Here is a 12,153-nt window from a genome sequence, read left to right on the forward strand (position 1 = left end):
TTTTAATACACTACCAAGAAAGTGAAATATTACCCCACAAAAGGGAAAAGACATTTGTAAATCATACACCTGATAATGAAATTGTGTCTCCAATGTGTAAAGAATACTTACATCTCAATAATTCGGGGATAATTTTAAGAAAGCGCAAAGGATCTGATACACATTTGCCCAAGAAGACACACAAATGGCCAGCACACACATGAAAATACACTCCAGGTCAGTAGCCACAGGGAGATGCAGGTCAAAATCACAGTGAGATACCACCTCACACTTACTGAGTCGGTCACAAGCAGAGGACGGGTGCTGCCATGGGCGTGGTGACACGGGGTCCTCCGTTCGCACTGCTGAGAATTTAACAGTCTGTCCACATTTGGGCTATTGGGGACATCGCTGCTATAAACATGGGGTGAAGGTGCCCCTCTGGGTCACTGTGTTTGTATCCTTTGAATAAATACCTAGTAGAGCAGTTACTGGGTCATGGAGTGGCTGCTCCAGCGTGCATTCCCACCAACAGAGTAAGAGATGTGCATCAACAGATGAGTGGATAAAGACACACACACGCACGCACACGCACAATGAAATACTACTCAGCCATCAAACGGAATGAAATCGTGCCATTTGCAAACATACAGATCTAGAGAGTATCATGTTAAGGGAAATTAGTCAGAGAAAGACAGAGACCATATGAAACAAACCGGATAAACATAGGGAACGAAGGAAGGAAAAATAAAACAAGACGAAAACAGAAAGGAAGGCAAATCATAAGAGACTCTTGACTCCCTGGAACAAACTGAGGGCTGCTGGAGGGCAGGTGGGGGAGGGGCGTGAAGGAGGCACGTGAGGCCCTGAGCGGGGATGTCCTATGCAGCTGATGAAGCACTAAATCCTACCTTGAAACTAATAAAAATCAGCAAACCAACGAATCAACAAATCAAAGCAGTCAGGGGTTCAAAAGGTCTCCCAGCGCGCCCCCTCCTCCGAGGTCGGCGCCCACGGGAGTGAACGCGCACTGCCGGCTAAAAGCAAACCCTGGATGGCCATCGATTTTTCAAAGAAGCCAAAAAGGGGCACCAGCCCGAATGCCCACCAGGAAAGAGCGGAGAAGCAAAAGCGTCTACCCACAGGACGCGACATTGTCACCAGCAGAAAGAATGAAGGACGCGGTCGCCGGCAGCACGCGGAGCCGTGGACACAGCGGCCCAGCGGGAGGAGGCCAGCCGCGGAGGACTGTCCAGTGTGACCCACGCACGGGCCTTTGCCGCCGCGGCGCAGGAGCGGTGCTTGAGCACCGGGAGCGGACGGCGACGGGAGGCTGAGGCTCAGGGTCGATGGCTTCTTCGGGATCACTGACCCGGCCGCGGCACACTTGTGCTGCTGGGACTACAGAGGGAATCACCAAGTTGTGCCCTTGGAGCGGGTGCCCTGTAAGAATAGGTTCGCTGCATCTCCATAAAGCTGTTATCACCCCCCAAAACGGGGGCATTCCCACTGCTGATATACGTTAGGAAACGTGGGTAATACGTTTTTCCAATTTATAACAAGCTTAAAAAGGTACCATGGTCCTTAAAAAGTGGTACCTTCCCAAGAATTTATCTTAATTTAAAAACAACAACAACAACAAACCAAAACCACCACCTTTCACCGCGTCTGTTCCCCTTTGGGCCCTTTCCGGCCTCCTGCTGGGGCCCTCCCTCTCCTTTGGTCCCCTCCAGACTCACCGAAAGGCTTGGGTCCCCGGGACCCCAAGGGCACGGGGCGGCGACGACGGGGCGGGCCCGGGGCGGCCGCTGTGACCTGGGGCGTGTGCAGACACCGCCCTCCGCGGCCACCGATAGGTCCCACCCCACCTTGGAGACCTTCGGGGCGGGGGCGGGGAGAAGCTGCGCAGGAGGCCGCGCGCGCGGCCCGGCGGCTCCGAGGAAGCTCCGGGAGGCCGGGGAGGCCGGGCAGGCTCCAGGGAGCCCGGGCAGGCTCGGGGAAGGCCAGGCGCGGGATGTGGGCGCCGAGCTGCCCGCCGGGGCCCGCGGGCTGGGACCGCCGCAGAGTGGGCGCCCGGCTGCGCGCGGCGCTCGCGGGGCTGCGGGAGCTGCAGGGGCTGCGCGCCACACAGCAGGCGCGCGTGCGGGGCGCCCTGGCCATGCAGTCCCCGCCGGGCCCCGCCGCCCCCCAAGACCCCGCGCGCCCCGAGCACCCCCGCGGCCCCCGCGCGCAGGAGCTGCGGTTGGAGGCGGCGCTGGCGGCGCTGCAGGAGCAGCTGGTAAGGAGCCGGGGCCCCGGGGGTGCTGGGCGCGCGGGGCGACTGGGCGCCGGGCCACCTGGTGCGGGAGCGCGGTGGCCGGACTGTCCCACTGATTGAAGGGGACGCATTCGGGTTCGGATGGGACGGCCGCGGAGGCCCGCGGCACGCGGGTGGGGATCCGGACTCGGAAAGGCGCACCGGGGCTGCCCCGTGGCGCTGCCTCCTGCTCCCGCGGACCGGCTCTGAGCGCGCCCTCCTGCTGGACTTCCGGGCTGTTCCGGGAGGAGCGGCTCAGTCGGTTTCCCCGGGGCAGGGGCTGCTTGGGATCCTGGTGTGGGATCCCGGGTGCAGGTGGCCCCGCCGCGGGGCTCTGGAGCGACACTGCCCGCGTGCTGGGCGCAGCCCGAATTGTGCCCGTACATCACACCCGAATTGCTCAGATTTGATGGGTCGGGTCGGTTGTAACAAAATGTGGAGGAAAGCATGTTTCCCAGGAAAGCTTCAGCTCCAAAGTGTAACCTGACCTGCAGAATGAGGTGTGTCCGCGGAGTCCCCGAGCGGGGGGAACCGGGCACCCTCTTAGGGCGGCTGCACCTGTGTGTCTCCTGGCTCCCCCGCCTGCTCCAAACGCCAGCTCCGTCTCACTCCACGTTGTTCCTGCGGTTTTAATCTGCTGCCCGCCTCCTCTTTCCTCTATCCGACACAACTCAGGAGTTTTTCCAGCACTGAAGTACGTTTTAAAGGAAAAATGAAAAGGCTCTATGGAAAGGTTCATATCCGATGGCGTTCATTCTAGTCCTCTTAAGTAGAATTTTTTAAATTTAGAAGTTCAGATCTGTTGTGTTTAAACGCTGCTGGCTGTTCTCGTACAGCAGGCTGCACGGTGCTGCGGCCTTCCTCTCTGCTTAGCTCCGTCCGGTGACCGGCGCGTTGGGTGTTTCTGAATTCCAGAACCTGGAAGATGCCTCTGGGGACTCCAGACCCACATTGCAAAAAAAAAAAAAAAAAAAAAAAAAAAAAAAAAAAAAAACAGGCAGAAAGTGGAGGGAGCAGAACCTGGGCCCTGACTGCGCAGACTGCTCCCCGCCTGTGACTGAGCCGCCCACAAGGGCAGGGGCCAGCTCTGGAGCGGGACCCGCACCTGCGGTTTGCCTGCCCTCACCAGTCAGCCCCGGTTCCCTGTGCGTCTGCACCCAGGGCTCCGTGGCACCCGGCCGCCCGCAGAGATGTGTGGCTCCGGGGAGAGCCGGGCACAGCTGAGAGGCAGCCCTGAACTCCTCCGCGGGCACGAGCACAGCTGATGATTAACTCGACTTCGGGGATGCACCAATCAGACTTGCAAGTCGTCAGCCTCTAATTACAAGTAGCCTTTGGAAGAGATCAAACAGGTTTTTTGTTTAATTTTTTTTTTTAATGTGGGGACCAGAAGGAACACGCAGACTTTGTCTTCAAACTTTGTTCTTGGCATGGATTATGTGATCAAAAGAGAAGAACTGAATTTGTGTGACATCAGCTAGGGCTTAACACTTCCCTGTTTTTCTTGCAGGGAAAACACAGGAGTAGTGCTAGAGCCGTGGGGAGAGCATGATTCATGGGCCTCCTGGCCAGGGCGGCTGCAGACCCGCAGCGCCGCTCACTCCGCCTCCCCCAACCCCTCCCCGCGGGCGGCCGGGTGGCCGCGCTCCGGTGAGAAGACCAGAAGGGCTTGGATCTGCCCTCGCGGCCTTGTCGTGCACGCGTCCCCCGGTCGAGGAGCGGGAGCAGTTCTGGGGACCTGCACCGCACTCGGGTGAGCAGAGTTAGCGCGGTGACTCGGATGGAAGCAGGCTGCGCCTGAAGTCGCAAAGGAGCATGCAGGAGTCGCTTAGTAGGTGTGCGATGAGCAAATACAGGAGCGCCTTTCATTGCTCTCCTGGGGGAGAACCTTCCTGTCTCCCTGTTGGAGCTGACGATGCCCCGTGACCCCGTGTGGGGCAGCTGCTCCTCACTGGTGGGTCCTGGGCTGATCCGTGGATAACTTTGGGGAGCCCGGTCATCCCTGAGAGGCGGCGGCCGGTCCACTGCTCTGGCGTCAGGTTCCCGCGACACCCACGTGGCCTGCGGTGCCCCAGGGCAGGCCAGAGGCCCCACCCCCCGTTGGGGGGCTGCCAGTGGCACTGGGAGAGGTGCCCCGAGGTGCCGTGAGAAAGGCCGCTGGGGACCCCGCCGCGACATCTTACCCCGAAGAATTTCCCAGGAGCTGGCTCGGCGGGTCGTGACTTGTCCTGAGAGTGGCAGCGGGCCACGGCTGCTTTTCGCGGGCAGGTGCTGGCATTAGGGACAGCAAGAGCCGGCGGGCTGCCTCTGCCGGGGTCAGCAGGAGGTCGGCTGCGTTCCTGCTTCCCGGGCCTGCCCGCTGGCTTCCTGAACTTGCTTCCTGAACCCTCCGGGGAATGAACTGGCTCAAGGTCCCCAGCGGGGGCGGGGCATCCCCGACAGGGCCAGGCCTCCGGCCAGTTCCCACGCGGCCCATCTGTGCCCCTGGCCTTTGCTGGTGGTCGGTGGACTTCTCCTGCAGTCTGGCGGTCTACGCCCCGCGGGATAGCTGCGGCTTTCGCCTGTGTCCTGCTTCCTGTGTAGACGCTCAGCTTTTGAGGAGAGAGAAGGTGTTTTAGACGCCGTGGGTGTGTTCTGAACTCGAGGGCAGTTTTCCTTTTTGTCCTTTGGCTCTGCCGTGAAGGCTTGAAGAGAGCGGAACGCTGATTTGTGGATGGAAACCGAGGACAAAGAAGGGGAAACCGGGTGGTTCTCTTAGGGTATAGACAGCAAACATCACAGAGAAAGGATAAGCCGAGTCTGTTTTTAACGGCGATCTGTAGAATGCCCTTCTCCAGCCTCTCGTGTTCATCCGTTCATTGCGTTCCCTGGGAAGCTCGTCCCGATGCGCAGGCCCGGGGTGACCAGGATCCCCAGAATCTGTGTTTATGCTCAGGCGACCCCACCTCCCGGGGACTTGTGGGTGTGCACTGCCTTCACCCCAGCCCCAAACACCGGCTGGGGGGGATCCTGACTCCGTACACCGCCGTGATAGTGAGCCTGGATGCTGGGGACAGAGGTGGGGACGAGGGGCCCCCCAAACGCGCCGGCTGCTCTGATGGGGGTGCACGTGACTGCCACGGCCCTGGTCCCCCGGTGCCCATGTGCCAGTGACGTCTTCTCTGCAGAGGAAATACGTGGGGAGAGATTGTCTGTGGCCGGCTTCAGTGGCTCGTGCTCTCTCCTGGTCACAGACTGAACCTGGGCTCTTAGCACAGAATTAGACACAAGGAGTAAATGAAAAAGCAGAAACATGAACCCCCGAGTGAGGGAGGGAAGCCTCAGCGAGGACGGTGTCACCCCAGACAGCGAGGCCCGCGCCTGAGCTGCCGCGTCCCGGGGACACGGTAAATCGTCGGGGCGCCCCCGAGCCTGTGCGTCTTTGACCTCTTGCCGTCAATCAGGAACCGCCCACCGAAGGCCTGGCTGGGCACACAGTAGTCACAGAGCGGCCATTCTCAGCACAGACGCACAGAGGGGACTCTCTATTTTGGAAATCGGCTTAGAGGAGCCCTGGGGGCTCAGAGGTGCCCTCCTGCTCCAGAAGGATGAGAATATCATGATTTGGAAGAGAAGCAGTCAGATTGCTTTGTAAGCATCGAGCTGTGACCCCACAGAGTAAGGCACAGCAGCCCTATTTAGGACAGGGAAGGAAAAGTCATTCGCAGTGAAAACACACACTGGCCCCTTTGCCTGAATGTAGTGTTCTTTGTGCGGAGGGTGTTGGCGTGAAGCCCAACTTCGCACACCCTCAGCTCTCTCTGCCATGGCTCTTGACACGGTCACGTTCTCCTTGGTGAAAATATTCAGAGCAAGAGGCCGCATGTTCAGGCTGGACTGGATGGTTCGGGGATTACAAAGTTTTTATGAAATCCAGGACTGGTTTTGGCTGTGATACGTTCACAGATTATCCTGTGGCATAAGACTCTCTGGCTGTGACACGTGGAGTCTGCTCTCAAAGCCGTGGATGTGGTCCCCGAGCAAAGGGGAGTTGGGCATGGTGGCCCGGGGACGGTGGCCCGGGGATGGCGACCTGGCACGCACCAGGCACTGTGTCAGGCCATGGGCTTGTCACCCACGTCACCTCTCTCGGGCTGGATCCAAAGGCTGTGCCCACGCGACCCCCTCGTAAGAATCGGCAGTTCCTGCCACCTGCTTCCCTCCCAGACCGCAGCCTCGCGGTGCTGAAATTACAGAGATAATTATGGGGTTTAGGGAACTTCCTCCCCTGTGATATTAGATTTGAAACACAGTCATTTTCTGAAACAGGGTGAACCACATAATTACATCCATTCATTATTTGCCTTAAACTTAATTGTTGATTAAAAATAAGAAATTTATGCAGCAGGCCCTGAAAACGGTGCTGCCTGACGATGGAGAGAAGGGAGTCCACATCCGTGAGGCACTCGTGCTAGTTCTGCACGTTTGTCATTTACTGTGGGTGTGCAAATGCGTATTATGGACAGTAACCGCGTACACATACGCATATTATATGATCACACACATACGTGCGGCTGATGCTGTAATAACCCGTATATGCCTGAGCCTGGAGAGGGTAGAGCCTCAGGGCAGAGCCAAGATGTGAACCTCTAAACCCAGAAGATTCTGGGGCAGATTTCCAGGTGCGCTGAGTGCAGGCACTGCCCCCTCCTGCCGGGCCTCTGCCCCTGTCCCTGAGGGTTCCACAAGGCGTGGAGGTGACGCCTGTGAAGGGGGATCCGAAGAAGGGGGCCTCTTTCTCCCTCGGGGACTTTCCCATGCCCTGAAAAGTCCGGGGGCCGCACAGGGCCCACTGAGCAAGAGAACGAGGCACACGAGCGTGGGAAGGTCGGTTCTTACATAAACCTCGAGAACAGCAGCCGAGCGCGACCTCTGGGCCGCGTGTAAGAGCCGGGCCGCCTTTGACCCTGAGCTTGTGCCCTGTCAGTCTCCTTAGGAAGACATACCTCGTGGAGAACTGCTGACGCTTCTAGAGGCCTGCCGTGGCGGCCGGCAAGCCGGTCGGCGGGGGCAGGGGCTCTTTCCCTCTGGCGACCAGAGGGCCAGAGCTTTGGCTTAGGGAAGTGGAGAGGAGCTACCGGGCTTTGGAGCCGGAGCCGCGGGCGTTGCGAGGCACGTCGTGTGCCGGTGCTCACTTCCCGGGCGTCGGGCTTGCTCTCTGCACTCGGACAGCTTTGTGTCCTGCTTTCCCCGTAGAACCGCTTACGACGCCAGGACGTCGGCCTGAAGACCCACTTGGAACAGCTGGACCGGCAGATCGGCGAGCTTCAGCTGGACGGGAGCGGGCCCTGCGGCAGGGCGGCCGACGGCGACAGCAGGCCCAGCTCGGGTAGGCCGTGCCGGCGGGCAGTGCCGCTGCGGAGAGGACCCCCTTGCCCTCTGGGGACCCCACACCTTGGGGGCCGGTGCTGCGGCGGGGGGGTCCGCCCAGGCTCTCAGGCCCGGCTCATGAGCACAGCCCCCACCCCGAGAACCTGTTCCCAGGGAGCACGCACTATGCACCCCTTCCTTCCTCCTCCCTAAATGTGTTTCTGGAAAGAGGAGCGTGTGCACAGTGTGCGTTTATGGGGAGCTCTTTGATGGGAAAGGCCTGCTTCCGGTGGAAAAACCCTCCATGAGTGTCTCCCCTTCTCTGGGCTGACACACGTTCCAGGCTCTGTTCAGGTCGGAGTAACAGGGAGATGGTAAGGAGCTGTTTTAGGAGGTGATCGTCTGCAGGTTTATGGAATCTCAACTCTGGGTAGTTTGTCAGAGAAGGTGGGCAGGACACTGTCCCCTTGCCTGCTGCCCTTGGTTGAGAGCTGCGAGGAGATGGCTCTGGAGCCCTTCCAGCCCCCCTGGTTTAGAGCGTGTCATCCCATGTGCCCGGAGCCTGGGGCACACGCAAACCCAGGAGACCGTGGGCAGCACCGCCTGCTGTTTCTCAGTCTTTTTGTAAATTTGCAAAACCATGGCCTAGTCTGGGTGTACAGCACGTGGAGTGGAGTGGGCTGGAGACCCCTGGGTGCTGTCCTTCCTCTGATGGCTGCGGGCACCTGGGAAGAGGGAGAAGAAAGCCAGCAGCCCGGCCACGTAGGGAGAGGGAAGCCACTTGCCTGAATGGGGGCCGAGCAGGTGGTGGGCTCCCACGGACTGTGCTCACGAGGCAACCGTGGACAGTAACGGGGAGTCCCCAGATGATTTCTCCAGCGCCCGCATGCTGAGATCCTGATCCCCTCTTAGCCCTGGGGCCAGCTCGGGCAGGAAGGGGGCCGCTGCCCCAAGGTTACTGACTGCCTCCGCTCACCCCGTCTAGGCTTCTACGAGCTGAGTGACGGCGGCTCCTGCTCCCTGTCTGCATCCCGCACATCCGTGTGTAGTGACCGCGTGTACTCCTCCCGGGACACTTTGCTGCCGGCCAACGCCACGGCCAGGCCCGATGCGGGGGACGGCCGGCCCCGGTCGGCCGACGAGACCACTGTGCACGGAGCGCCCCTGCCCGCCTGGAGACCCCTGGCCACAGAGGAGGGCGTGTCCAGGCCTAGGCCAGTGTCTACAGGTAAAAGAGAGCCGGGCGGGGTGGGAGGCGCCCTCCCAGGTGGCGGGGGCTGCTGAGTTCAGAGCCGGGAAGCCCCAGGTATACTTGGTGCCGGTGCCAACCCCACAGGTACCACTCCAGGCGTTTTTGGTTTTCGGATAGAGACGGGAATACGACTGTTCATTGCAGCAAGCCTGCTGTGATAAAAAGCATTCTTTTCTTACAATTTAAGTGGACATCAGGAAGTTATTTTACAAATCCTTCTAGAACCCTTACACACCCTGACGGGCACCGTCTGTCATCGGAGCGGACACAGCACCCAGAGTGAACCAACCTCGGGTGAACGAGGGCATCGAAACAATCGACTTTGTGTCAGGGCTTTACCACGCACGTCGGGGCAGAGAGGGGAGTCGGGACAGGTGACGGAGTGAGCGCTCAAGCCAGCCCTTTCTGCAGGCTCGTGTCCGGTGTCACTGAGCACGGGCTGCTGCTCCCGCCGGCCTCCTGCCCACACCCGCACAGGGCGCCGCGCAGCCATGATGCTGCGTGGAGGCGAGCCCAGGGCCGTCCCCAGTTCACCTGTTTGCTCTTTTTTCTCGTTCCCAGGCGATCTTGAAAGAGTCCTGCCGTCCGAGCTGGAGCTCCAGAAGGCCAGTGCACACCCCAAGTCCACTTCCGTTCTCTGCCCCGGGATGGACCTCCCGGCCCCCGTGCTAGACCCCAAGTACCAGTGTGACCTGGTGTCCAAGGGAGGCAGGGAGGTGTACCCGTACCCCAGCCCCCTGCACGCTGTGGCTCTGCAGAGCCCTCTCTTCGCTCTCCACAAGGAGGCCCTGCCAAGTCCGGGCCACTCGCCCCCCAGGGAGCCCCTTCCCAGCCCGGCGGCCCTGGGCTCCATCCAGACCAGACCCGTCCTCGAGGCTGGCCCAGCTGCGGCCTATATAGACAGGCTGCTGAGGCTGCACGGCCGAGGGATCCCCCTGAGGGGCAGCGTGGGTGAGCAGGGACCCCCAAGACATGAGGGGCCCCTATCCCCGCCTATGCTTGGTGGCCAGAGAGCAGAGAGGGAAGGTGGCCTGGACAGGCTGGTGTGCACCCCAGAGAGAGCAGGGATGGGTAGGCTGCCTCGGAGTGGGGACACCGGCAGGGACAGCCTCGAGCAGGGACCTGAGCGCCTCACAGCCACCCCTCATCCCAGGAGCCTTCCAGAGGAGGGACCCAAACCCCAGAATGGCTGCGTCCGTGGGGAGACCACACGGGGCTCCCCTCCGCTGGGGCATGGGCCAGCCCCGTCTCCCTGCCTACAGGCTCTGCAGCCGGCTCTCAGCTGCCAGGACGGCACGGTCCGGTGGCCCACCAGGAAGGGGGGCAGGGAGAGCCCCGCGCTGGCCCCAGGCCTCTGTGCCCAACCCCCGTTTGCTGACCATGGAGCTTTCCTCCTGGGGCTGAACACAGGCCACCCCAAGACAAAGGCTGTGAAGGTCAAGAGAGGGGCCACCGACAAGGTCCAGCCGTCCCCCGGGAGGGCTCTCGCAGCCCCCCTGCTGCCCCCAGAGTGGGGGCAGGGTCTCGGGAGGAGGCCCGTGCCGGCAGAGGCAGCGCCTAGCCGGTCCTGCTCTGAGCCTAGACTCTACCCCGTGCCCCTCCTGGTGCCCCTGCTGGTGACCCGACGGGAGGGTCGCCGGGCCCCGGTGCAGGCCTTGTTCCCCTTGGAAGTGGCGGCTGGTGTGCAGGTGCGGAAACAGCAGCGGAGGTGGCTGTCCTCCGTGGAGGTCGCGGGCGGCCTGGGGCCCCCCAGGCCCGCAGTGAGCCGAGCCAGGGGCCCGCAGCCAGGGTGTGCCCGGGCCAGGCCCAGGCTGCCCCGCCAGGATGCCCGGGTCAGGAGTGAGTCAGAGGGCTCCGAGCCGTCGGCCAAGGGCGTCTCCTTGCTCTATTCCACGGTGGCCGAGACCAGCGAGGACGGGGCCAGTGACCACACCTCCAGCCGCTTTGGAGACCGGGAGTCCAGCAGCAGCGACTCAGAGGTCGGGGCCTGGCCTCGGGCGTGTCCCCCGCAGCCCTCAAGGGCCCCAGGGGCCCGCAGGCCACCCCTGCCCCCGATGCCCAAGCTGTGTCGCATCAAGGCCTCCAAGGCCCTGAGGAGAAAGATTCGAAGGTTCCAGCCAGCAGCGCTCAGGGTCATGACCATGGTGTGAGGCCCCGGAAGTTGGCAGAGAGCCTCGCTGGCCGGGCCCAGGCCAGGGTTATCCCCAGGAAAGCCATCCTCTGCGGAGCGCGGATGAGCACTCAGGCCCTGGCTAAGGACGGGCTCTCGCTTCCCTGGTTGCCCGCCGTGTGGTGCGGGTCTGGGTAGACTTGCCAACATGGATTTTCTCCCAGGTCACTCGGGTGAAGTGGGTCCCTGGGCTCGCCCCATGGACCAGCTCTGAGGAGCGTGTCCCTGCCCGGTGGAGACTGCCCCTACCCCTGCGGCCTCCGTGTCCGCATCCTCCCTGGGCAGGTGTCCCATCCAGGCTTCCCTGGTGTCTGCCCTGGGGTCCTGGTGGTGCGCCCCTACCTGCAGCCCCGGGCCCCCGACCCCAGCCCGTTCTGCATGGCTGGGCACCGGGGTCGGCCCAGTCCTTCTGAACCGTGACTCCCAGGAATCATTCTCCCCGAGGGCCGGGTGGAGGCCGGTGCCGGAGAAACCGGGGTGTGAATCCCACGGTAACTCCTCACCGGCCAGGACACGCGGGTTACGCCGGTACCGTCACCGGCCCGTCTCTTCACGCGCCGCTGCTCCTTCCTGCGGCCCTCGGTGGGCTCCCGGGCCAGCCTGACCCCCCGCCTGGGCGCCCCCCCCAAAGTGGGAAAACGCCGATTCGAATACACAAAACGGAGCATGGAAGTGTCGGCTCAATCCGTGGATGGTGCAACTCGGTCTCGGGGTTGGGAGTTCAAGCCCTGCACTGGGTAGAGAGATGACTTATAAATAAAATCTTTAAAAAGAGTGTTTTTGAAAAAATAACCTTTTTTTTGGTGTTCACTCTTTGAAGAAATGCCCTTCAGCTTTTCCGGGATCTTCAGGGGAGCGGCCTGCCGAGTAGGGCAGCATTTGTAATCCTGAAGCGGCTCTACCCGAATCCTTCCCCGGCCGCAAAGGGCTTCCCCGGGCCTGGGGCCTAAAGAATGGGTGGGGGTGTCTACACTGCGGAGCTTGGGGGGCCGGGGACCTCAGCCCCTCCGTGGGGGTGGTTTGAAGACAGACGAGCTATTTCACCTTCCCTAAAGAATTTCTTAAAAAGGACAATTTTGGATCATTAGAAATCATTGAATCATTTGT

General features: G+C 61.2%; 1 protein-coding gene across 1 annotated transcript; it reads left to right on the forward strand.

Moving 5' to 3' along the window:
* The first annotated feature begins 1,862 nt into the window (after positions 1-1,862).
* DACT2 (dishevelled binding antagonist of beta catenin 2) lies at positions 1,863-11,813 on the forward strand. Its single transcript, XM_045080006.1, has 4 exons — positions 1,863-2,257; positions 7,511-7,643; positions 8,610-8,852; positions 9,438-11,813. The coding sequence occupies exons 1-4, from the start codon at positions 1,994-1,996 to the stop codon at positions 11,024-11,026; spliced, it is 2,229 nt and encodes a 742-aa protein (XP_044935941.1). The 5' UTR covers positions 1,863-1,993; the 3' UTR covers positions 11,027-11,813.
* Positions 11,814-12,153: the final 340 nt, after the last annotated feature.

Source organism: Mustela putorius, unplaced genomic scaffold (genome assembly GCF_011764305.1).
Source record: "Mustela putorius furo isolate JIRA1106 unplaced genomic scaffold, ASM1176430v1.1 tig00000450_pilon_pilon_pilon, whole genome shotgun sequence".
NCBI classification, from domain to species: domain Eukaryota; kingdom Metazoa; phylum Chordata; class Mammalia; order Carnivora; family Mustelidae; genus Mustela; species Mustela putorius.